Source organism: Limulus polyphemus, unplaced genomic scaffold (genome assembly GCF_000517525.1).
Source record: "Limulus polyphemus unplaced genomic scaffold, Limulus_polyphemus-2.1.2 Scaffold1818, whole genome shotgun sequence".
Taxonomy (NCBI): domain Eukaryota; kingdom Metazoa; phylum Arthropoda; class Merostomata; order Xiphosura; family Limulidae; genus Limulus; species Limulus polyphemus.
Genome location: NW_013667428.1, coordinates 57,111 through 82,786, shown reverse-complemented (window position 1 = coordinate 82,786; position 25,676 = coordinate 57,111). Strand labels below are relative to the sequence as shown.

The 25,676-nt window shown below is 33.5% G+C and overlaps 1 protein-coding gene across 4 annotated transcripts in view; it reads right to left on the bottom strand.

Annotated features, from left to right (window-relative positions):
• The window catches only part of LOC106465050 (DNA polymerase zeta catalytic subunit-like), a 200,582-nt gene that overhangs the window by 122,120 nt on the left and 52,786 nt on the right, over positions 1–25,676 (bottom strand). For all 4 annotated transcript variants that reach the window (XM_022392860.1, XM_022392861.1, XM_022392862.1 and 1 more), the window contains exons 8-12: positions 24,652–24,756; positions 23,789–23,867; positions 14,935–15,047; positions 11,097–11,201; positions 10,271–10,507 (exon numbers count right to left, since the gene is read on the bottom strand). In XM_022392860.1, the coding sequence (XP_022248568.1) occupies positions 10,271–10,507; positions 11,097–11,201; positions 14,935–15,047; positions 23,789–23,867; positions 24,652–24,756 (639 nt within the window). The remainder of the gene's footprint in view (positions 1–10,270; positions 10,508–11,096; positions 11,202–14,934; positions 15,048–23,788; positions 23,868–24,651; positions 24,757–25,676) is intronic.

Genomic DNA, 25,676 nt, shown 5'->3' with positions numbered 1-25,676 from the left:
GGTACCTCACAAACACTCCGATGATCATCGTTTCCATGTGAACATTGCTTTGTCTCTTCTGTTGCATAATGCGCGTGAACCATTTTTGGACAGAACTGTCACCGGTGATGAAAAATGGAGTCTCTATGCAAATATTAAATGGCAAAAACAATGGCTCAGTCCTAGACAAAAACCACTTCCGACCCTAAAACATGAACACCATCCACAGAAAGCGATGCTTTGCATTTGGTGGGATATCAAAGGAGTAATTAATTTTGAACTCCCTAATCCACAGCGAAATGTCAATGCAGAGATCTATAGTCAGCAACTGGAATGTTTAAATGAAGCCCTCCATCAGAAACGCCCTTCACTCGTCAATCGGAAAGATGTTCTTCTCCACCACGACAATGCACACCCATATATGCCACATTTGACACAACAGAAGATTATGGAGTTGGGTTGGGAAGTTCTCCCCCACCCACCATATTCACCAGATATCGCACCATCAGATTACTATCTTTTTTGTTCACTGCAACATCATCTTAATGGGAAATCATATGCAAATATGGAAGGTATTAAAGAGGACAGACATGTTTTTTGCTTCAAAGCCAAGTGATTTATTTAATCAGGGCATTAACAACCTGACTGGAAGATGGAAAAGCATCATTGATAAGAATGGAGATTATTTCATTCAATAAATGTTTTGATATATGTTGTTTGGTTTTTCATCTAAAAAAGTGGCATTAATTTCTTGACGAACCAATATCATGTTTCAATTACACCTATACAAGGAAATCGAATAACTGCATACAGAATACAAAGTTAGAATCTAAAAATAACTTACTCAAAAGTGCAATATTGGTGGCAAAAAATACAATATAAACACTACATGAATATGGTAAATAACACATTATGAAGTTGCTGAACAGTCCTGTGTGATAAAAAATCAGATTTTGTTATTATTTTACAGGAAATGTGAATTGAGCTATGTCTTATAACAGAGAACCATCTATACAACACTCCCTTAAATTATACATATTCATACTTAAATAATATCAATACCAAATCCTTTAATTCATATTTACATGAAGCTTATAAAAGGGAAAATACTGTTTAACTATGAAAGTTCTAGAAATATTAATAATGATAACTTAATGAATTTTAGTGTTATTTGTTAATGCCTAAATCATGGAACTCCCAGACATAAGAGTACATTCCCACTGGCACCAGTGAGCTAGATTGGTTTAACCACACTTCCAGACATAAGAGAACATTCCCACTGGCACAAGTAAGCTTGGCCACATTCTCAGTCATAATAGTACATTCTCACTATAATTCAGAAATTTTGAAGCTTGTTAGAGTGTAATACACTAATCAACTGTATAAAACTTGCTTTTGTACATTCAGGATTCCTATACAAACTTTTACATTATTTCCTTAATGTTATTTCCCCGACAATATTACTAAACTTTCATTTAGGATTCCCATACAAACTTTACATTATTTCCTTAATGTTATTTCCCCGACAATATTACTAAACTTTCATTCAGGGTTCCTATACAAACTTTTACATTATTTCCTTAATGTTATTTCCCCGACAATATTACTAAACTTTCATTCAGGGTTCCCATACAAACTTTTACATTATTTCCTTAATGTTATTTCCCCAACAATATTACTAAATTTCCATTCAGGTGAAATAAGTTTCACCATACAGCTCAGTATGATATGACCAATCCATATTCAGCATTACTAAGTCCTACCACAGTCTAAGTTGTAAATTGCAAAATATTTGGATTTTAAGGATAAACCTACCTATAACCCTCTATTGCATGTTATAATGTATAGGTAACAAATCTATCTTTGTTGCTTAATACACAAATAACTGCCTCAATTCTGTAGTTGAATGTTCATACTTCCAGGTAACAGTTTAAATAAGCCTGTGAGTTATTTATGTTGATTCCTCAATTGAACAATGTTGCTTTTAAGTAATGAACCCATTTATAACTTACTAAAATATATTTCACAAAAATAATTTTGTGTAATATACACCCATTTAAGGAAGAAATCCAAAGAAAAACTTTAGATTATATTTTCATAATGCTTGCAATAAAGTGAAACTGCATTAGATAGAGAATATAAAAAATTTTCATTTTAAAGTATTCTATTATTCCATATTTCATTTTCCATGACATGGAAAAAATTTGTTTTCCCTTTCTAACAATTCAACTCTCCTTATTTCCCATTGTTTCTGTAAATATTAGATGTTATATAGCTTTCATTTTTACAATGAGATTAGTAAAGTTGGTTGCCTGTTTTGGATTTTCCTGCAAAGCTACACAAGAGCTAAGTTAACATTTTCCTGAATTGAAAATGTATTTCTAATAATACTTACCTCCACTGACAATTATAGTTATTACTCAAATGCCAGGGTTTCTTCTTTGCCCACATAAGCATTAGTCTGATATTCTCTCACTTGCTCCAGTCTTTTAGACCTAACTCAATTGCCCTTGGCAATAATTGTTTTGTGATACTCTTTACCTATGTCAATGTACCCATTACCCTGGTACCGTATATAAGCACATCATTCAGATAATTTTTTTAATTTTTCAAGACTGATACCATCCCAGTCTCTAACACCAGCTCTTAGTGGGGAGGTAGGGCGGGAGAGTGTCAGTGGAGGTCAGTATTGGAAATACATTTTCAATTTAGGAAAATATTAACTTCCAAAACATACTTGCTTCTGCTGTCACATATAGCTAGAATTCCACTTTCAGAAGGTGGACGGGCTGGTGAGGGCATTATCTATACAGAAAGTGTCTGCATAGATCATGGGTGTACAAAGATAAGAGCGGTACCAGAGTGGGAGAACTGCACTATGTCCAGAACTTAATTCCTGTATCAAGGATAGAATTATACATGAGTGATCATCATGTAGGCCAGCCCCAACCAGATAACTGAGGTTCCACCACTCGAGGTTGGAATTAAGGGGTCCTGGTCCTTATATCCCACATTGGTGGCTACAGCAGTTGGATCACAGCATCATATATAGATACTTTTGATTGAATCCCAACCCGCAGCCATAGAGCGATGTGTTCCGAACATTCAGGGATCCACTTCTCCAAAATTAGGGGGGGGGGGGGGGGGAGAGTAATGTGCATTGGGGAGTCCTGAAAAACAGTGCTCTGGAAACAGTGCAATAAGTGAACCAAGTTCCCCAAATTTTTAAAAGCAAACCGAACCCGATATATTCAATCCAGTGATCAGCAGGAATGGGCAGGATCCCCTTTAGTTTTACTCATGATAGTCCATGAGTGGCAGTCCAGCACAGTATGGTAATACCCCCTGGTGAGTTCCTAGGTGGTCTTATGGAACACCTGATTTCTACAGAGCCTATTGCAACTGGTAGAAGGGTGATATGAGAAGACTAGTCCTAGACCACATGCCTCCTTGATGAGAAACATAAGACACCACCACAGATGAGTCAGAGTGAAGCCTGAGGTTGAAGCCCAAACCATGAGGCTTTGCCCGTTGAAGAGCAAGGACGAGGAAAACATTGTGTAGGGAATCCTCGTCATCCGTACATAGACTCTGGAATTCTTGTTGATATATGTACTCCATTCCCGAAGCAAGACATTCGTGAATAGAATGGAACTCTAGACGAGGTGGCAGCAGAGGAACCCAAATCGTAGTAGTGTCCTGACTTAACAACTCCTTGAGATCAAAGAATGATCCCGAATAAGGAAACTGGGGAAACCAGGAAACAGATGTGTATAATCCCTGGTTGCCTAAAGACCACTAAAAGGATCACTTGTGTTCTCATCCCAAAGGCATGAAAGGTTCATGTGAGGCCCACATTCCCTGAAGAAAATGAATCATTTGTGCAGTGGAAGAAGGAGAAGTGAGTAAGAGTGTGGCATCCTATTCTATTGTATTGAGCAGGATGGTAGACAGCTGATCCCAACTGAGAGATGAGATGAAAAATAAAAATTACTCAGACTGATGACATTAAATTGGAGCAAGAATAGATTTCACAGTCCCAATTGATGAGATGTTGCCAGCAGTAACCAGTGATCCATGGAATGGTGTGTGCACAGTACAATGGAATGAAGTGGACGAGAAAACTTGTATGATACAACAGAACCTATGTTACGCCTATGCAAGTTCAAAGGAAAACCCCTGGAACTGCAGTACCTGACCCTTGTGCACCACAAACACTGATAGTGAAGGGACTCCTTTGCTAAGGCAAAGTGCAGATAGGAGCTGCCTATAACCATGTTAGACATCTACAATCCCAGTAAAAAAATCAAAAGAAATTGAGGAATGAGTAACTTGTGAACCTTGGAGAATCTAGGCATTGATATAGACAAAGAAGATTGGTGAATGGACATCAATCTCCTGTCTTCATAGGTCCAACAACTAACAGGAATAAAAACTCTGAAGAACTCAACCAGGCTCAGATAACTCTAGAACTAAGTTCCAAATCCCAATGAACTGCAGGAAATGGTTAAGATTACCACATGTCCAGAAATTCTTGGAACCAAGCACCCACAGCTCCTGAAGGTATTCAATAATCATCAATGTTGCTGGCAATCTGACTAAGCAGCAGAAACCATGAATATAGACAGACACTATTTTGAGTACCAATGTACCAAGGAGCTAAGGTCTGGGAATCGTGAATAGGGGCAGAACTATGACCCCCTGTAGGATTTGATGAAATTCAAGACTCCAACAACAACTGGGAGGAATAACATGCATGTTAACAATGGATCCAGCTTGTCCTCAATGAAGCTGGTGATCCTGAGAGTCTTCTAACAAAGTGAAGTGAAAGGAAAGAAAATGTTGAAGTAAAGGTGTAAGTCTGTAGACTTACTCTGTCCCATCAGGGGACATAGACCTACATAAGTAAACTACAAATTCCACCTTAGAGCCCAGAAATTCGAGGAGCAGATGTATTATTTGAGAGTTGGAAAAAATACCTCCACCTGGTGGTGGTAGGCAAAATCAAGAAGGTCCAAAAACGTGTCAGATAAGGCTTAACTGTCCCTTCACATAACTAAGAACTGAACCTTCCAGCATGAACCACAATATCCATGTATGGAGAAAAAAACAAATTCGCTCCCAGACCTTTGAGCCATCAACTAAGTTGCAGACTCAAAAGCAACCAGGTAAAAGCCTAAAACATCACACACTCGAAGAACCAACAGCAGAAAAACAAATTGAAGAGAGCTTATTCCAAAGTGGCATTCTTTTCCTTTTTCATAGGTCATTTAAAGACTGTGGTGATTATCATTGATTGAAACAGCATTTTGTGAGGTAAAGTAAGTTGTTTTGTTAGAGCAAAGCAGCTTTGGGCCATATGCTGCATCCACCCAATGGAATCGGACCCCAGTGCTGCGAGTCCATAAATTTACCACTGACTCACAGGGGGGCTTAAAATCCAACAGACTAAAGGAAGGTACAGGAAAAAGCAAATCTAAAGTCTCCCCAAAATATTGAGGATTGCCCTCAATTGCAGCCTCAGAGCCACCCAAAGGACCACCATAGATCTGAATATATGTTTCCATCTCACTATGAATAAGATCACTGGCAGTCTCAACTGAGAGTGACCCCCTCCCCCCCAATTGTTGTGCAATGCTAGATATCAGAGAGGGGAAAGCAGAGACCCTATTTGCCTCTGCCCCGTAAATAATAATTGACTTGCGAGTTGGATGACGAAATTTGTTGAAAATTATTATTACAATTATGAAATCAACTAGATAACACGATAATGTTCAAAGTATCTCCAAACAATCATAATACTGAAAAACCCATTAGTGACGCTTTGTCGAGAAAAAGTGATAAAATTATCTGAATGAGGTGTTTATATACAGTACCAAGATAAAGGGCACATTGGAGAGTATTACAAGACAATTATCACCAAGGGTAGTTGAGTGGGGTATAAAAGACTGGAACAAGCGAGAAAAAATCAGATTACTGCTTAGATGGGCAAAGCAGTCGAGTAATAGGTATAAGTGGCAGTAGAGGTAAGTATGTTTCGAAATTGCATTAGTCATCCCTAATTTTGAAGCATCAGACAAGGGGAAAAGAAGCTAGTGAGCATCACACACACTGTCAGCACTTGGTCTGCTTTAAGGAATAGCAGGATTTGATGAGTTGACCACTTATCATTCTTATTATGAACCCATTGCCCAAAAGTAAGGAACACAATTTTACAACAAAAATTTTTTCTTGTGTTTATAAAATAGCATGTTGATCATTAGATTAGGTTTAAAGCTATATGTATTGATATTATTTTTATACAAAATGGTCATTAATTAGTTTTGTTGAGAATATTTTATTGAATACCTGAATATCTCTTTAAGAAACATTGAATCTATTTTAATTGTATTACAAACTAAATTTCCATTATATTCTATTGACAAGAGATGCATTGTACTAATGTTTTATCTATCTTATTTGATGCCAATAAATAAAAATATTTCCTTTCCTGTTATGTTAAATTAAAGGCATTAGAAGTGGAAACAATTCACTTTAATGATTCTGTTTTCGTTCTGTATTCATATTCTTATTACTGGATGCTAAAAGGACTACACAAGTCTGACGTTCTTGTAAATTGTAAATTTAACAGGTTTTTCATATTGACTTAGTACTAACTTTTCCACTTTATCATTACATTTATTTAGAGTTCCATCTCTACTGAACAGACACGACTGCAGGAGAAGGGCACACATCTTGGAATGTGCTCACCTGAACTATACTGGAAAGTTGCAGGCTGCAGGAGGAGGGCACATTATAATATGAAGTGCTTCTGGAATGATGTTGGTATAAATATGTGAGGAGTGACCTGCACTACACTGACAATGTCACCACCATCCCACTTCACACTGAATGGAACCCCATGTTCTAGCACCGATGGTTAGGTCTCAATCAATGAGGGTTCTCCACGGTCCCCCAACCCAGCAACTAGAAACTGGTGTCTCTCTTGCTCCACTTGAAGAAAAAGGGGGGATGAGTTCATGGAGGGGAGAAAATGATGGATCCCTATCAGTCCTGTTGCAGCTTAAAAGGTCGTTTACTGGAGACAGTGCAACGGGTGACCATGTAAATCTATTTTAAAAAGCCAGAAAGCATGAGCCAGGGAAGCAGGCAAAGCACCCCATGGAATAGGTGCAGTCTATATCAGACAGCAGACAGATATCAGGATATACCACAAGGATACCCCATCTTGCAGAACACCCCCATCTCAACAGTGGGCATATATCGAGCCAGGATGGATGGTATTTGTGCTTTCCATTATCTTGGCTCAATGCAAAATTTTGGGAAATAAGTGTACCCTCGGATGCACCACTAGCTAACTGTTGGGATCCTTTAAGCAAATGCTATAAACCAAAGAGAAATATACTCACCTGTCTAAAGATGGTGGATAAACAGTAAGATGGCAAAAAGAGACAGCCAGATAATGAAGAGAGTGGGTGACAAAGTATGCAAGATAGTCCACATGCCAGCTTGAAGGATCTCATCCAGCAGCTGTCAGAAACAAATAGCAAGAGAATGAATGAGAGAGGTAACAAATATGATGGAACAAAATTGGACAACCCGCGAGCAACAACCCCCTATGAGGAGTAGACCAAGGGTTTTGGCTGACTCTACTGATAAAGGTAAAAGAAGATTTGTTCCTAGAGGAATGCCAGAGAATGTGGAATGGAAGATAGAAACCCAGAAAGTGAGGGGTATGAGCTAAATAGTAACAAACAATATGAACAGGGCACAAAAGTCTGTCTGGGTCCAAATGACAATAGAAGGAAGGGAGAGGTCTCCTCCCCAAGCAGTTGAAGACTGAGGGAGGAAGGATCTATAGAAATAATAATATAAAAATAATGGAAAGGTTATGGGATCAGTTGCTAGCAAAAAGACCTGAATGACAGTGACCACAAGCAAGAAGTACAAGGAATATGTCAGAAGAGGAAGTGGTACAAGTTGGAAACTGCCTATGGCTGAAAGAGACATGGGTAAGAGTGTGCAAGATGACACTGAGGACCCAGTTGAGCATGTGAACAGGGCAAGTATGTCTATGGATAAGGAAGAACCACAATGAGATGAAGAGGACATGGGAGGAAACATACTAGGCAACATTGAGTGGAGTCTCCAAGACTGCACCTCTAATGGAAACTGGGGGAGAAGAAACCATCTACAGGCAAGAATTGACTCAGTAAGGAAGGTCCAGGGTTAGAAAGCAAGGGGTTCTGGATCAGATTCCCCTCTAGCTGTTAATTTAGGAAAAACCAAGGAGTTTTTGGAATGGAACATAACAAAATGATCTACTAGGAGTGGTAATAATGGCATCATGCCTGACAGTCTACCAAAAGTTCGAGTGCATGGTTACAGAGAGAGGACTTGTTCTGGGTCCATGTGTCAGAAGTAAAACTGTCATTCAGAGATGTTCCCCAGGATAGGTGAAGAGGTGTAGGTCTGGTTTGGGAGGAGGTAATGGAACACAGATGGTGATAATTGGATCAGTCCAGCCACTCATACAAGTACAAGAATTGAAGAAGGGACAGGAGAATTATTGTGGTCACACAAAGACCAACAGAGGACGTGCATATGTGTGTGGCCCAAAGTAATAAACAGTCCCCATAAAGTCATGATCACCAAACACTATACCTCACATAAAGAATGAGTTGAATAGGCACGAATCCTAGTGACTATAAGTTCCATAGCTTGCAGACAGACGAGAGAAGGCTGATCCAAGTGTAGGTGATTGAGTAACTGAATTGTACTTTTTTTCCTCCTAACTTGTGAATTATTACAAAAATTAATATTTACAACAAGTACATGACAATAATATCAAGGGAACAGCTTTTATTATCACTCATAACTGGATATGACTTTCAGAAATGTTTACTATTTGTAAAATTACTTATAATATTAAATTTAAAAAAAGATTCAGTACCTGAAGTTAATATTTATGTCTGAAACTATGTATATATACAGTAGTTGAAACAATTGTGAAATAGTGAGAAAAAAATGTAGTAAATACTAAAGAAATACCACCACTTTATTTTGTGAAAATGAACTACACCAGAGTACAGTCATGCATGTACACTGTTTAACTGTCATCCAACCAAACAGAAAGTATTGCACCAACTAAGCCATGAATATCACCTTTTCAATTATGTCTGTTAAAAACTTGTGGCTTTCAAAAAGGAAATTAACACTGTTAACAACAACTCTAAACATGGGATAAAGCCCAAACTTTCTGCCAGTGGTATCAAGCATCTCAGAATATATTTCCTACAAGATATGTCATTCCAGTAAAGGTCTGGTCCATGACCTGGCTTCAAGTACAAATGTCTAAGTCATCCCAAAAATGACAAGTTGGATCAGTGAGACCTCAACACAGATGTAATTGCAAGGGCACTTTTGCTGTGAAGAGGCAAACAAACAAAATGGTTAAAATTGGTAGTGGGATGAGCAGGCCTGACAGTGGGTGTTGTTTACAGATGAGGCCAAGCTCAGGTTCTTCATTTATAATCAATAGTACTGTATTTTAAAAAAGAAAGAGAAATGGTACCTCTACCAATGTACAACAGATAAAGCATGGGGGGTAGCTCAATAGAGCTTTAGGGTTACACCTCCTCCAACAGTGTTGACGACACAGTAAAAACTGACGATTTAGTGACAAAAGCAAAGTACAAACAAACCAAATTCCACTACTACGTTCGCACAAGAACATTCCTAATTGGCTGGTAGTGTGTGTTTCACCAAGATAATGTTCCTGAGTATATGGCCAATTAGGAAAACACTATCTGGTGAGGAAATAGGCAATTGAAACATTGGAACTCTTGCTATGGCCTGCCCAGAGTTCAAATATGAGCAACACAGAGGAAATTTGGATCTACAAGAATGTAGAGAAGGTCAAAATGCAGTTGAGCAACCTGGTTTAGTTGTGAGATGTGCAACAAGATATTTAGAAGGTCATTCCATATACTTCATAACTACACTCTTTGGAAGCAAATTGACCAAGCAATATTCTATAAACAGAGCACACACACTAAATACTGAAGCACACTGCTACATAATTGTTTGCTTTTATTACAGTTCAGCCTATTGTATATCTACACATCTTACTAGACATTCATGTCTACATTAAACAATGCTTTCTCCTGTGACAGTACATTTCATATTTCCAGTACTGTTTAGAATTAGCATTAGTATAAACTATTTTGTTAATGGTCTATAAATAAATACTAGGCCCAAAGAAAATAATAAAAAGAAAAACTAAACTAACCATTTGATACAGGATTTTCATCTAACTTTTGTGAACTTTGCTTGAGTTGCTTCAAATTCTCATCCTCCCAGAATCTCTGAGACATTTCTAGAGTCACAAGATCATCATCATCTGCTTCACTTTCATCATTCTGTTTAAGTGGTTGGGTACTCAAAATGCTATCCATGTCCTCAGAGCCATAATCATTCTCTGCAAGGCCAGCTATAGTTTCCACTAACTCCAAGTCACAACTATCCACTATATACATAATATTAAAAAAAAAAAGATCAGATAACACTACTACACACATTTACAGGATCAATTTCAAAAAAGGAAAAACAAAACATTTCACTAATATTTGTTATGTTTAATGCTTCTTCTAAAAACACTTTAAGTATTGAAAACAAAAATTCTAATAAGTCAAATATTACATCCTTTTGATAATACTAAAAGTCATATGGTATAACACAAAAACAAATATTTAAACTAAATAGCTTAAATCTCATAACATTATACATTTATAAAAATCAATGTTTATCTGTGTTTTTCAATATTTACTTTTAAATTAAAATCCACAGTTTGATACCAAACCTATTGACATAAGTTCATGAAACAGTAGTTCAATAAAATTTTGAATGCGAGTCAACAAACGAGATGACATGGCCTTTCACCCGTGACCCGTCTTGAAAGAGTTAATAGAAAGCTTGCTACATTTTATGAAAAAACATGAAGTAAATTCAAAATTACAGTAAACATTATTATGTAAAGCTTCACAGTTACAGGATTAGTCAAACTGACCAAGCCTGTGAACAAGGGGTTAATATATAAACAAATAAAGGAAACTTACAAAGATTAGAACACTGACTAAAGGAAATTTCATCTGCCTTTTCTTCTTTTACATCAACATCTGTTTGATGTTCATTTTCCCTTAGCACAGGTGAAGTCGTCAAATCTTTTAAGTAAATATGAACACAAAATCATTAGATTAATGTAAGTTAACATACTGAAGGCCTTAAAATAAAAAATATAACTTCAATTTTGTATAAAACGTTTTTTCCCTAAGTTCTTATATAGCTTTCAATTATTAATATAAATCGTTTTACAGTAATAAATTTCTTTTCTAGTCACTGAAATTATTACTTACCTAGTGAGATATTTAAAACAAATTTAAATGATTAAAAATTTTACATTAACTATGAATAAACAGTACAGTTAGTTCAAGGAGTTCCTGAAATACATCTTCACAAAAGTGAAAATGTTAAAAAATTACAATCAGATTCTATAAGGCTCAGCATTTCTGAAATGATTTGAAACAATATGTTAGCAAAAATAATAGCAGTCAGTGTTTTGATTAAAAATAAATACCAAGCAAATAGTTCTCTGGACTTAGGTTATTCCTTACAAAAAACTGAACACAACAAATACATAAAATTAATCCAATGTTTGCTGTATAGCTATACTAAAATTTCCAAGTACATTACATTTTGTTTAATCATGACTGTATTAACATATACTTTTTTGTTAACTTTCATATTCTAACCATCAGGGACAGAGAAAGTTGTAGGATCTCACTGTTAGGAGGTGGAAACAATGCATATTTGGTAACTCCTAGATGCAGAGGTGGTGATATTTTAAGCATTGCATGCTTCTTTTCAGTTAATTAAATAAAACAACAAACACAGGCAGGAATATACGACCACATTTTTATTGCTTAACTTGGGTCCCCTGATGACCACCAGGAGGGGATAACAATAAATTACATAAAGTTAACTCTTATTAGTTTTTAAATCAAAGGCTAATTTTGCAGTCCTTCTTTAGTTCTTTGTTTTTTTATATTTTGTACAATACTAATTTTTTATTCTGTTTTCCCCTTTTTAAGGTACATATAAATTGCACTAAAAATGTTTAGTTTTGAAGAGAAATTCACAATATTACAAACAAAATGTAATTAAAATGTTATAGAGAGAACAGATGATCTGTTTTTATTTGTACTCAATATTTCTATGCATATAACCTAAATTCTCCCTTTCTTTATTACTAGCTAATGTTTACTGTCTAGTAGGCTTTGGATATTATGTAATAACTCCATCTTTAGTAACCTTAATTTCTATAACTAAGAGGGGTGAACAGTGGTTAGAATGTCAAATCGTGCAGCAACAGCAGATGTTCCTCAGTTTGCATCATATTATCACATTATAACACTGATGGTCAAATCCAACTATATGATCTGCAAAGAGTAGCCCAAGGTATAACATTATATGTAGCATTCACTAGTTGCCTTCCCACTAGTCAGTCACTTTAAAATTAGGGACATCTAGAGTACATAGCCCTTGCAAGGCTTCGGGTGACATCCAACAAACAAACAGTGTGCTATAACTGCATAAACTGTGTGCATTCTAAGACATTTATATACTATAAAACCATCAGACTTAACGAAATATTTTATATTTCTGAATGCCAAGCTTTACATAAACTTGGAACATAGTCATGAGAAATTTACCCCAGTCCATTATGTTTATAGTTACTGTGGTTAAAAAAAAATAATGAATGGTAAAATATTATTAGTTCGATAAATAAACATAATTTTCAATAGGAATTCAACAATGAAAAGCCAATACACTCATCATGCTGAAATTTACTAAGAATTACAAATGCCAAGAGCAGTACCTAGAGTAAAAACAGAAACAGCAGTTAACTAGAACAAATTAATACCAAGAGTAGAACATGGAGTGAAAACAGAAACAGCAGTTAACTAGAACGAGTTAATACCAAGAGTAGAACATGGAGTGAAAACAGAAACAGCAGATAACTAGAACAAGTTAATATCAAGAGTAGGACCTGGAGTGAAAACAGAAACAGCAGTTAACTAGAACAAGTTAATACCAAGAGTAGGACCTGGAGTGAAAACAGAAACAGCAGATAACTAGAACAAGTTAATACCAAGAGTAGGACCTGGAGTGAAAACAGAAACAGCAGATAACTAGAACAAGTTAACACCAAGAGCAGAAACTGGAGTAAAAGGAAAAACAGGAAAGAACTAGAACAATCCAATATTAAGACAAGCACCTAGAGTAAAAAAACAGAAGAAAACTAGAACAAGTCAATACCAAGAGCAGGATCCAGCATTGAAGAAACAAAAATAGCATTAACATAGAACAATTTCATAAAATTTTAAAGGGACAAAAAGGAGCTTATTAACCCATCAAGGATGTCCCTTCCAGCTCCTAACTATAACCACCTCTTACTATTCATGTATTCATCCAATCTTTCCTTGAACTCAGTTAAAATTTCTGCCCCCACCACCCTGTTTGAAAAGTAATATTGTCTAAAGTACAGACAGCTCCTATGCTCCCAAAATTTGAATTTATGACCCCTTGTCCTATTGTTTTCACTGCTAAACACAAAAAAGTTTGATGGATCTATATTATCAATACCATTAATAATCTTAAACACCACAATCAAATCCCATGTGACACTTCTCTTTTCCAGAGAAAACAAGTTTAGAAATTTTAGTCTTTCCTTATAGGGCAATCTCACCATCCCAGGTGACTCTTCTCTGAACCTTCTCCAACAATTCAATGAACTTTTTGAGAATTAAGATAGTGCCTGAAGTAAAAAGGAAAACAGCAGAAAACTACAACAAATCAATGGAGAGAGCAGGATCCTAGAGTAAAAAACACAGAGAGAAACTACAATAAGTCTATAGAGAGATAGAGCAGGATCCTAGACTAAAAAACACAGAAAGAAACTACAATAAGTCTATAGAGAGATAGAGCAGGATCCTAGAGCAAAAAACACAGAAAGAAACTACAATACGTCAATAGAGAGATAGAGCAGGACCTAGAGTAAACAAACACAGAAACAAACTACAATAAGTCTATAGAGAGATAGAGCAGGATCCTAGAGTAAACAAACACAGAAATAAACTACAATAAGTCTATACACAGAGAACAGAACCTAGAGTAAAAAACACAGAAAGAAACTACAATAAGTCAATAGAGAGATAGAGCAGGATCCTAGAGTAAAAACACAGAGAGAAACTACAATAAGTCTATAGAGAGATACAGCAGGGTCCTAGAGTAAAAAACACAGAAAGAAACTACAATAAGTCTATAGAGAGATAGAGCAGGATCCTTGAGTAAAAACACAGAGAGAAACTACAATAAGTCAATAGAGAGAGCAGGATCCTAGAGTAAAAAACACAGAAGGAAACTACAATAAGTCAATAGAGAGAGCAGGATCCTAGAGTAAAAAACACAGAAGGAAACTACAATAAGTCAATACCGAGAGCAGAACCTACAATGAAAAGAAAAACATCAGATAACTAAAACAAGTCAAGAACAAAAGAAGAACCAACAGTATAAAATAAATGAGAATTACCTACTGCCAATCAACAAAACAGTTGACTTAAAAAAGAAATTTCCAGGTAAAAACACAGGAGACAGCTGTTTAAGAGGCAGGCTTTTGACATACATCATAAGAAAATTTTAACAATGCTCTATGTTTTCACTTGTGTTAATAGAATGAATAAAAATTCTCATAGATAAAGAAAGGATGCACCGAGCTGTGTTCAACACAAACAAATTAAGAAAGGATTAATGCATCTTATATTATGAGTCAATATCATCATTCAAATCAACTTCTCATATTTCTACTGATTATCCATCAAGAAAATACATACATACCTTCTACAGAAGATGCATGGAGATTAGGACTTTCTGAAGGTGAACTATTTATGTTAAGTGAAGAATTACTTCCTGAAGAGATGATTGTGAGATCACTTTTCTTTACTTCATTGCTGTTTTTAAGAAATAAAATATATTATTACTTTTGATGCTTACTGATTCAAAGAAAATTATCACCTTTAAATAACTATGAAAATTATATGAAAATTATAAAAAATTATTCTAAAAATATGAGCATAAACAGTATGCAATAAAACAGTGTAACTTAAATACCAAGAAAACACTTCTTGAAAATAAATAAACACTGGAAATTTACATTATATTCTTACATTTATTCCATACTGAATGCATTAGAAGCAGACAATTTGTAATATTTCTCAACACTATATGTTTTCAAATCTCAGTTTCAGCAAAATACTTTTACATTCTTAAAACAACGCAGTTTTCAAAACATTAACTTTCTATTCTCATTCTGTTAAAAAAAAATTGTTCCTCGCTTTAATTACTTAAATCTAATACATTTTTTATGTTTTCTCAGTTTTAGCCATTTTGAAAATTACAAAATTTTGAATGATGTTTATAGACGAAAATCCTGAACCCAAGTTTACAGAAAAAAGCACCTTACCCTAGTATATGGGAAGAAGTACTGTACTCTAGTTTATAGCTATACAGATGAAGTAGTGTACCATAGTTTAGAGAAATAAGTAGTGTACCTTAGTTTATAGAAAGAAATACTGTACCACAATTTATACAGATGAAGTAGTGTACCACAGTTTAGAGAAATAAGTAGTGTACTATAGTTTATAGAAAGAAATACTGTACCACAATTTATACACATGAAGTAGTGTACCACAGTTTATAGAAATAAGTAGTGTACCTTAGTTTATAGAAAGAAATACTGTACCACAATTTATACAGATGAAGTAGTGTACCACAGTTTAGAGAAATAAGTAGTGTACTATAGTTTATAGAAAGAAATACTGTACCACAATTTATACACATGAAGTAGTGTACCACAGTTTAGAGAAATAAGTAGTGTACCTTAGTTTATAGAAAGAAGTACAGTACCCTAACTTATAGAAAATACTGTACTATAGTTTATAGAAATAATTAATATACCACAGTTTACAGGAGATTACAGTATATATTGGTTTATAGATAGTACTGTATCATAGTTATCAACAATTTTATGTTCTAATTGTCTTAATGCTACATGCTTAATGCTAAAGATAGACCATGACAAAACAAAATACCTGTCTGGAAACTTTCATGTGTTCTTTACATTGATAACTGGATAACATGTTTTGATAAAGCTCAGTAAAAGCATTATCTCTTCACATAAAAACAGTTAAACATTTTCTTGTCCTCTTAAACTCTTCATGATATATATTTATATATTTGAATAACATTTATAAATCTAAACGTTATTAAATATTTGAAGATAACATCATGCTGATGAACTTCAGACCATTTTTTAATTTGGTATACATGCGACAAAAGCCCTCCACCAGTAGGAGGACAACACAACTTCTTTGCACTTGTATTTGTGATGATCTCATTCTTTAAGGAAAGATGAAAATGTGCACCAGAAGTGGGAAGGATGGGTGGGAATGTGTGAAGAGGAGAGTATCCATCAGAAATATGTTTTGAGATTAGGAAAATGTTAACTTCCAAGAAAATAACTCAACTCCACACACAGAAAAGTAGAATCCTACACTGAATTGGTGGAGGGGCCAGTGCAAAATGTTACCTACATGAACTCCCTTCAGAAAGTGACCAAAGGAGTGTGACATCTGATGGTAAGGGCTCCAAAGGGGCACACCCATGGAACACTACATCACATTTCGAGCAGGGATACTCTTCTTCCAGAATGTTAGGAGGGAGAAGAGGCAAATGAGCTCTATGTGTTGCAGGAACAGTTGAGTGGGATATAAAAGACTGGAGAAAGTGAAGACATTGTTCAGTTGGCAAAAAAATAATGGAAGATGGAGATTGAGAAATAGCTATAAGAGCTACAAGTGGCAGCGGAGGTATGCATGTTTTGGAATAATCTTAACGCTATTGCCCCTGGCACCATTTTTAAATTCATTTCTGCATTGATACTGCATTACATTCAAAATTTAATTAAAGCACTTTACTATCAATGTATTTTAATGAAATTATTATTATCAAGTACATTATAATTTAAAGTTTTATATTATCTAAGTTTATATTCCTTTATTTCAAAAGAAACATGTAAAACAACATGTAAAACTTCAGTTTTTGCTGTCATGGTTACAATTTCTCAACTTTAAGAGCTGGTAGAGAAGAAACCGTGTCTGCACTTTAAAGGCTTCCTTCATACATTATTATCTTCATTACTTTCAAAGAAACCATTGTAAATATTTTCTTAGTTTAAGGTCAGCCACACCCACTTGCAAAGTTGAAGCTGTGTTGCTATGTAACAGTTTGAAATTGAGCCAAGTCCATTGTTCTATTTGGGTGTCTGTAGAACTTGGAAACTTTTTATCACCTTATATGTATTGGTTTGATAGACACTTGGATTGCATTTAGGATTTACTTTTATATTTTAATGTATTATGTATTATTTGTGTTTTAAAATGCATTCTTGAAAGGTTTAATGATTTTTATAAGTTTAACTTGTTGTCGACAGGATTGTGAAAGCTTATAAACACCGTATATATAAGACAAGAGGCATCACATTTATAAGCACCATCTTGTTTTTGCAATGAGTATCTGTGCAGAGTCTGCCAAAATAACTTCATGAAGCCCCACGGGCATCAGTCGACATATCATCATAAATATTAAATGACAAAGAATTTGAAAGGAAAATTAAAAACAGACTATAAGTGAAAAGATAAAGATGTGAAGTTACATATATGACACAAAGAAGACTATTCTAGTGAATTTCTATGAAGACTTGAAAGGTATCTACATATTTCCATTTGTTAATTTCAAACATTTCATTGCATTGTATGTTGATGATAATATATATAGTTAGTGGTATACTAGAGAAAATAAAATATAAATGTTTACCTTAAAAAAACTTTAGACATTCTTGTCAAATTTTAAACAATTTCATCCACTATTTTTATTTTTGTAAGGAAATATGATGAGAACAATGTTATATTCACTCTGAGAGCATAGCCAAAGACCATACGGTTAAAATATCTTCTTTGGGTGATATGTGTAATATCATATCTTTACATTTTCACTCATAGTTTATTTTTGTAAGGAAATATGATGAGAACAACGTTATATTCACTCTGAGAGCATAGCCGAAGACCATACGGTTAAAATATCTTCTTTGGGTGATATGTGTAATATCATGTCTTTACATTTTCACTCATAGTTTATTTTTGTAAGGAAATATGATGAGAACAACATTATCTTCACTCTGAGAGCATAGCCGAAGACCATACGGTTAAAATATCTTCTTTGGGTGATATGTGTAATATCATGTCTTTACATTTTCACTCATAGTTTATTTTTGATATTTTATTATCCTTTCTTCTTCTTTATCTTATTTATGTTGACACACATCAACAGGTGCCCATGGGGAGAGACAGTTTAGCCCCAAACAAAATGCCTGTTGATCGAGGCAAAGTATAGAATAAATTTTTAAAAATAATTAAACAATTCAAATAGGAATTTTAAAACACAAATAATACATAATTAACTAATATATATATAAGTAAAACCTAAATTCAATTTAACTGTCTATTAAACTAATACATATTAGGTAACAAAAAATAGCCAAGCATTAGGGACCCTGTTCTCAACAATGGACTAAGCTTTATTTCGCCTCGTTTGTAAGTGGATGTATAGGTCTACATTTACTTTTAATTTGGCAACTTTCCCACAGGAAATCTGCTCTTTATATTGGTTATAAGCATGTCATTCAACTTAAAACTGCCTCTCAGCAACATAGCTTCTATTTTGGAACTGGGTTTGGCTTACCTTGTACTAAAAGAATTTTTACACTTTCCTCAGGCACAAATTCTAGGATTTTGACTCGAGTTACATGAAAGCAAGCTATATAGTGTACTTTAAACATCTGCCAAATCACGTCTTCATTACATATACTTATTTCTTGTAAATTGGCTCTAAAGTTCAGGTATTTTGAATCACAAGATCGTCAAGTGACAGTGAACAAAAATATTTAATTAATGTTTTGGAGGTTATTTTGAAATAAAGGAATAAAACTGAGATAATATAAAATTTTGAATTATAACATACTTGACAAAAATAATTTCATTAAAATACATAATACATCTGACCCAACAACTCCCAACATAAAGGGAACAAAGTGAGAAGAAATAGTGCAGAAGAATTGAAAATGAATAAGCTGGCAGAAGAGAAGGAAAAGAACTTCTACAGAAAACCCATGTGAAGTACACAATGAAGTGCCTAAGACAAAAGGTGAAGGTAGGAGAGGAAATACATGAGGGTGGTGGGAAAAGGATAAAAACATGAAAATTAGGAAACAGAAAGCGAAATAGTAGGCAAGAGACCCGATCCCCAAGCTGGCCAAATAAATAACGAAGAAATCAAGAAAAGGAAAGGAAGAAATTCGACAAGTCAAGACAAGAAAAGAGTCACAAATGCAAAAGGAACAAGGCTTTTGTGTGTGATAATAAACAAAAAGCTCTTAGAGAAAGGAAATAGTATAAATCATAATAACAAGCATGGAGGAAAGACAAAGTAAACTCCAAGAACTGGGATTATGGATTAAAAATTGAGAAATATAAAAGGATAAAAGCAAAAGACAAGAAAACAAATATACCTAAGAATGAAGTCCACAATGAGATTGGAAAGTTAAGATCGTTCCATGAATGGTAAAGCACTACCAAAAGCAAATCTGGTTAAATTCGTAGTCCAATAGATCTATCGCGACTGAGGAGAAAGAATTTCGGTTGATGGGTTGGGAGTAAGAGATCCAGTAAGTATGTGGTAATCCACAACACACTGAACAATGGCTGCAACATTCCCAACAGTTAGCAAGCCTCCAGAAGTCATAGTAGAAATAAGGCCTGTGTGTGTGAATAAAATCACCCGCACAGCACCAAGCATAAGTCACTGTCATTTGAAAATTCATGATAAAAAAATTAAATCTTTAGTAACAAAAACCAAAAAAATAAAAATGAAACTTTTGCTAACAATGCAAATCTCAACAAATTGAGCTCAAACAAGAAGTTTTAAACAAATGTACTCAATACAATGCCAAGGAGAATAATGAAACTGCATAGTTACTACACATGGAGACTGTGTCATCCTCCTACTGCTGGAGAGTTTTTTGTTCCATGACAATGTTATCATGCACCAGTGCAGTTCACATAAAACAAGAAATTAAGGGGAAGTTGCCTCAAGGCTAATGTCATGCAAGGCAGACACACAAGGAAGATAGCTTTTCTTAGTGAAGAAGTGAGTTATCATCTCAGAAACAGCCAATTTTATAACCCATAAAATTATATCATCTAATGATTCATAGCTTCTTTAATTCCAACAGACTGTTTTAGTTAACATTTCAATTGTAAATAACAATTGTTAAGAATCAGTTACTGTATGGATCTACCATATATCTTGTATGATTTTACTCAAAATATTTTGTTAAGTATAAGGCTCCTTCTCTATAATTATGTGTGTTGAAGCTTTTGTAACTTTTTCTAACTTCTAGTTTTACAAACAACTAAATATTATGACAACAGAATATGCCTTTATATTAAAAAAAAGAAATCTGCATAAAGGAATCATCTTTACTGTTATTATGTATTCTTTAAAATATCTCATTAGAAGTAGGTAAACATCTCGTAACATCTGTTAACCCTTTCACAATGGGCTCGGTTTAAAATAAATTAGTTTGTATACACATTTGCACATATTAAGTATTTATAACTTTTAATGCTGTATGTTTATCTTCACAAAATTTGGTATACTTTTAGTAATTCTTCCAACTCTTTTGTACACAAAAAGTCAGATTTTTTTAATGAAGTATTTTTACTAAAGATTTGTGTCTGTTTCATTACTAGTCCGAGTGCGAAGTGATTTTCATGTCCTGATTAAAAAACTATTCTTCATCTCAAATATTATTTGTGTAATCTCTGAAACCTCCTAAATACATTTTAAATGTTTGTTTCAGTAAAACTTTATAATTTGTCTGTTATTTTTTCTACCCTAACTATACGGGGTCTGTCAATTTGACCGACTTCATAACCACCATAAAAAATTAGGAAATAAATATAAATTATGCTTTTTTGTTCTAGAATGAACACAAATTATAACACAAAAATACATATGTTTAGTCTAAATAGCTCAAATCTCATAACATTATACATTTATATATATTTATTATATTGACCTTCCAGTCGTGCCTCACTTAGGATACAGAAGTTACAATGATTCGACACACGTGCACTCATGTTTCCATATCCAATAATATATAAAAACTGACCTTTGGTCTGTGCAAAGTAACTTGTCTTGGCTGTGTTTTAATGGACTAGTACTTTGTAAAATACAGTCACATTTCAATTATTAAATATGTATATACATTATTACTATTTACAAATAAGTTCTTAAACTTATTTTTTTTAACACAGAGAACAGTAAATGAAGAAGTAAAGCAAACAATTATCTCTTCTTGTTATGACCTTTGTACTCGGTTGTTGCTTCTTGTAGCTTGCTAAGCCTTAAGAAATTCCACACATGTAGGATGTGAAACGAAATAATTTTTTTAGGTTTTATATATACATTGGAATAAGTAAAATATCATAAAATACTATATTAATACCACAGAATTCCACTATAACTTATCAAGTTTAGTAACTAAGCTGTATTTCGGTCTAAAAAAATAAGAAATTTCAAGCAGACTAAAGATACAACCTACCTAGATGGCGTTTTAACACGTGAAATTGGCTGAGAAAGCCACTAGGGGGACATACTGAGCTTTCAATTGGTTATACACATGTAATATACACAAGTAAATGTATATAATGCACCATTTCCAAAAATGGAAAGAGGTGAGCGGGACCACTGTATTTGATTCAGTACATGAGCAATATCTCAGCAAATAGAAAAGACAGAAGGTTCTTATTTTATATTCTAGCTTGTTAATATCGGTAGTTTGAGTTCATAATTCATACAAAAGTATATACTTTGTAGTTTGACATAAAAACATCTAATTTGAACCAGTGCTGCATTCAACATCTCATGTGACACACAAAAATCGATGTTTAACTATGTTTGTTTAATATTTACTTTTAAATTAAGAAATTGAATAATATATATTACTTAAATTTTAATCATAATCTACAGTTTGATACCAAACTTATTAACAAAATTCATAAAATAGTATTTCAATAAAATTTTGAATGCAAGTCAACAAACATGATAACATGGCCTTTGACCCATGACCCGTAGTGATAGGGTTAAAACTAGAAAAAAATGGATATAATTCCTTATTTATTGTCTTTGAAAGTTAAACAAAAAACGTTTTGAAACTTGAAAAAAAATTCAAATCGAGAAATTAAAAATAAAACATTATTCTCCTCTAGCTGTGCAATACAACAGCCAAAATAATAATGAAAGTCCTGATGAGAATTGTCCCATCTCCTGTCTACAAATTCAACTTTGAAATGCAGTACTTTATATGTAATAAAATGTACATACTTCTGTATTATCATGTCTAACAAAAATTATTACAATATTGTTATCAAATAATGTATCCATTGTTGTAGAAAACACCAGTAGACCTTAGTAAAACTAATCTGTAATTTTATATCATTTTTAAGATGTTCCATTTGTTTGATATTTTATACTTGTTTGATCTACATAAATATACTTTTGAAGATTATTTTGTCTAATAGAAAAGAAATGTAGCCAAGAAAAACAAAAACGTAACCACAGCACAAGTCCCATGTGAACCAGTATATACTTTTACTTTTGTATGAAGAGTAACTTAAATAATAAATATTTTATTTTCAACAGTTATTAGGTTATTGTAGTTTCTTGATCTTACTCAAAAACAACATAAACTATAAATTATCAAATAAAAAACTTCTTGAGGGCTATCTGTACTAGTCATCCTTTAATTTCGAAATGACAGATTAGAAGGAAAGCAGCTAGTCAACACTACTCACTGTAAACTCTTGGGCTACTATATATCAATAAACAGTGGGACTGATCGTCATATTCTAACACCCCATGGCTGAAAGGCGAGCATGATTTGGATCCCACAACTTGAAGATTGCGAGCTGAGGACACTCACTAGCAGGCTATGCCAGACCCAACTGATAATTAGCTTTAAAATGTTTTTAATGGTAAAAACAAATTTGTGACTGTAGAAATACTCATAATATTACAAAATAGAACAGTATTTTACCTTCCCAGAAAATACAAAACAGTAACACAATTTTCAATTTCTACTTTTAATTTTAAAACAATTTGATGTTGTTGTTATTAAACACAAAGCTACACAAAGGGCTATCTGTGCACTGTCCAGCATGGGTATTGAAACCTGGTTTCTAGTATAAGCCCATTGACATACCACTGTGCCACTAAGGGGGGGGTCTTTTAAAATAATTAAAGAAAAACTGCATAAAATGTACTTGATGGTTTTTTTTTTAAATATAAAATGTGTGAATTATTTGTGTTTATTTTTCTTAAACTATGAACAAAGTAGTAAAATGTTTTCTAAGTTTGACACTGTATATTTAAGGTGTAAGCACAGGTACAAATTGTAAAAACTTTTTAAAAAATATATGGTATGAAAGTTTCCAGTTATTCTGACTGAAACCTATACAGCATGAAAATCTTATTTTTAATGTCAGGATGTACCAGATGTTTTGAAAACACTTACATTGGAACATTCTGTACAAGTTTCCACAATTTTTGCTTTAGAAGAATGGCACTCTCTGATTCCTTAACATTTTCACGCTCTATATACAAGTTAAAAGAAAATTATATTTTAAAATTTTCAAACAATTTTCACACTCAGTTATTAACATTTAAGCTCAGTTTGGCATTTCTTTTGATTAAATTCTAAAATTAAAACAAATAGATATATTTGATAACATAAGTCCACACAGCAGCTATTTTGGTCAAAAATTAACTGTTCGTTTAGTACATCAAACCGTTAAAGAATCAAACTGATAATAAGCATTAAAAGTATATACTTATGAATAAAAAAAAAATAAGTTTTTGTATCAGTTTGAACTTCTTTGGATCCAGCACTATACAATCAATAAAATTAACTATCCACAATTTTGACAAAAATTAAAAAAAGGATACAGCTGACTCTTTTGCAAAACTACCGGCTATAAACAGTCACTTACTGAAATATTAAACATATTTGCTTAATAATTGAGATAAAATTTTACAAAATAACCATCAGAGAACTAGAATTTTGTAAAGTACCAGCTCTCATTATCCCAGAGAAGATGAGGATAGAAAATGTTATTCAAATGAGCATTATATTTCTTTGCATCTTCTTTCTCTTTTTTCATATATCCTATATGCTTTCTTAATATCAATTAATGTGAGTAAGAGCCAGTTTTTGTGTGCTTTATTTCTTAAAAAATTTTCCTATGCAAAGATTAATTCTCTGATAAAAAAAAATATTTATAAACATCAAAAGGCTGTAGTGTAGCAAACATAGAAAACAAATGCTTTACATGATCAAAACTGAAAACATCTAATGCTCAGACTTGATAAAATCTTCACCTTGTGATTGCTGAGGGGTTAGTTTTGAAGATTCACCATTGTCAAGCTTTCTTCGTCTTGCATCTTCCCAAATAGCTTTTAAGCCAGGATTTGTCCTTTCAAATCCTGAAATGATATGTTATCATATCAACCACATACAGCAACAAAAACTATTTAAAATACAATTAAAATAACTTAAAAACACTACACTCACACAAGATATTAACAGAATAACTGACTAAATATATATATATATATATAAATTGTAATCCAATTGTGTTTTTAGGTCTGGAAATTGCAGAAAAAGTATATATATATTTTACATTTACTTGAAATATACATTTCTGTATTGTTTTTCTTTTCTGAAAATAATATTGTATTAAAACACATCACAAATATTTTGCTGGTAGAATTATGTAATTATATTTTATTGTACTTCTTTTATAGAAACTGAACTCAAATTACACCTGATGTTTGGTAAGTTTAACACATTTCTATACACCATACTTTCAGCATGAGCAGCACTGATTATTTAAGTGTTAAATTTTGATTAATAATATGTTTAAAGGAAACTTGTGTTTTTACCATAAAATAACTACCATATTATATCACTTACAAGACCTACAATAGTACTTGAGAACAACAGAAATGTTACAACAATACTCAATTTGTTACCTGTATACCAATCCGAGCTTCCTGCAGATTAGCGGCTTTGAAAAATAATGACTTTTCAATAAAATAGACAGAAGTACTTTATCACAATAAAGTTTGTTTTCTGATTGTTTCGTGATGTTTACAGAAGCATACACATATGTCTGCTATTGTGAAGTGCTGAATATGCTAAGTTTTCTGCCAAAATAAACATGGCAGAGAGTAGCAGCATTTGTAAGGTCAAAGTTAAATATAGGCCTAAAAACACCAAAGGCACTCAGTGCTATGCAATAAATTGTTACATTTAACAAATAAATTAACCATCTTGCAATGGGCCAGTCAAATTGCACATTGCACAATGTTTTAGTAACTTACATTCAAAATATAATTAAACA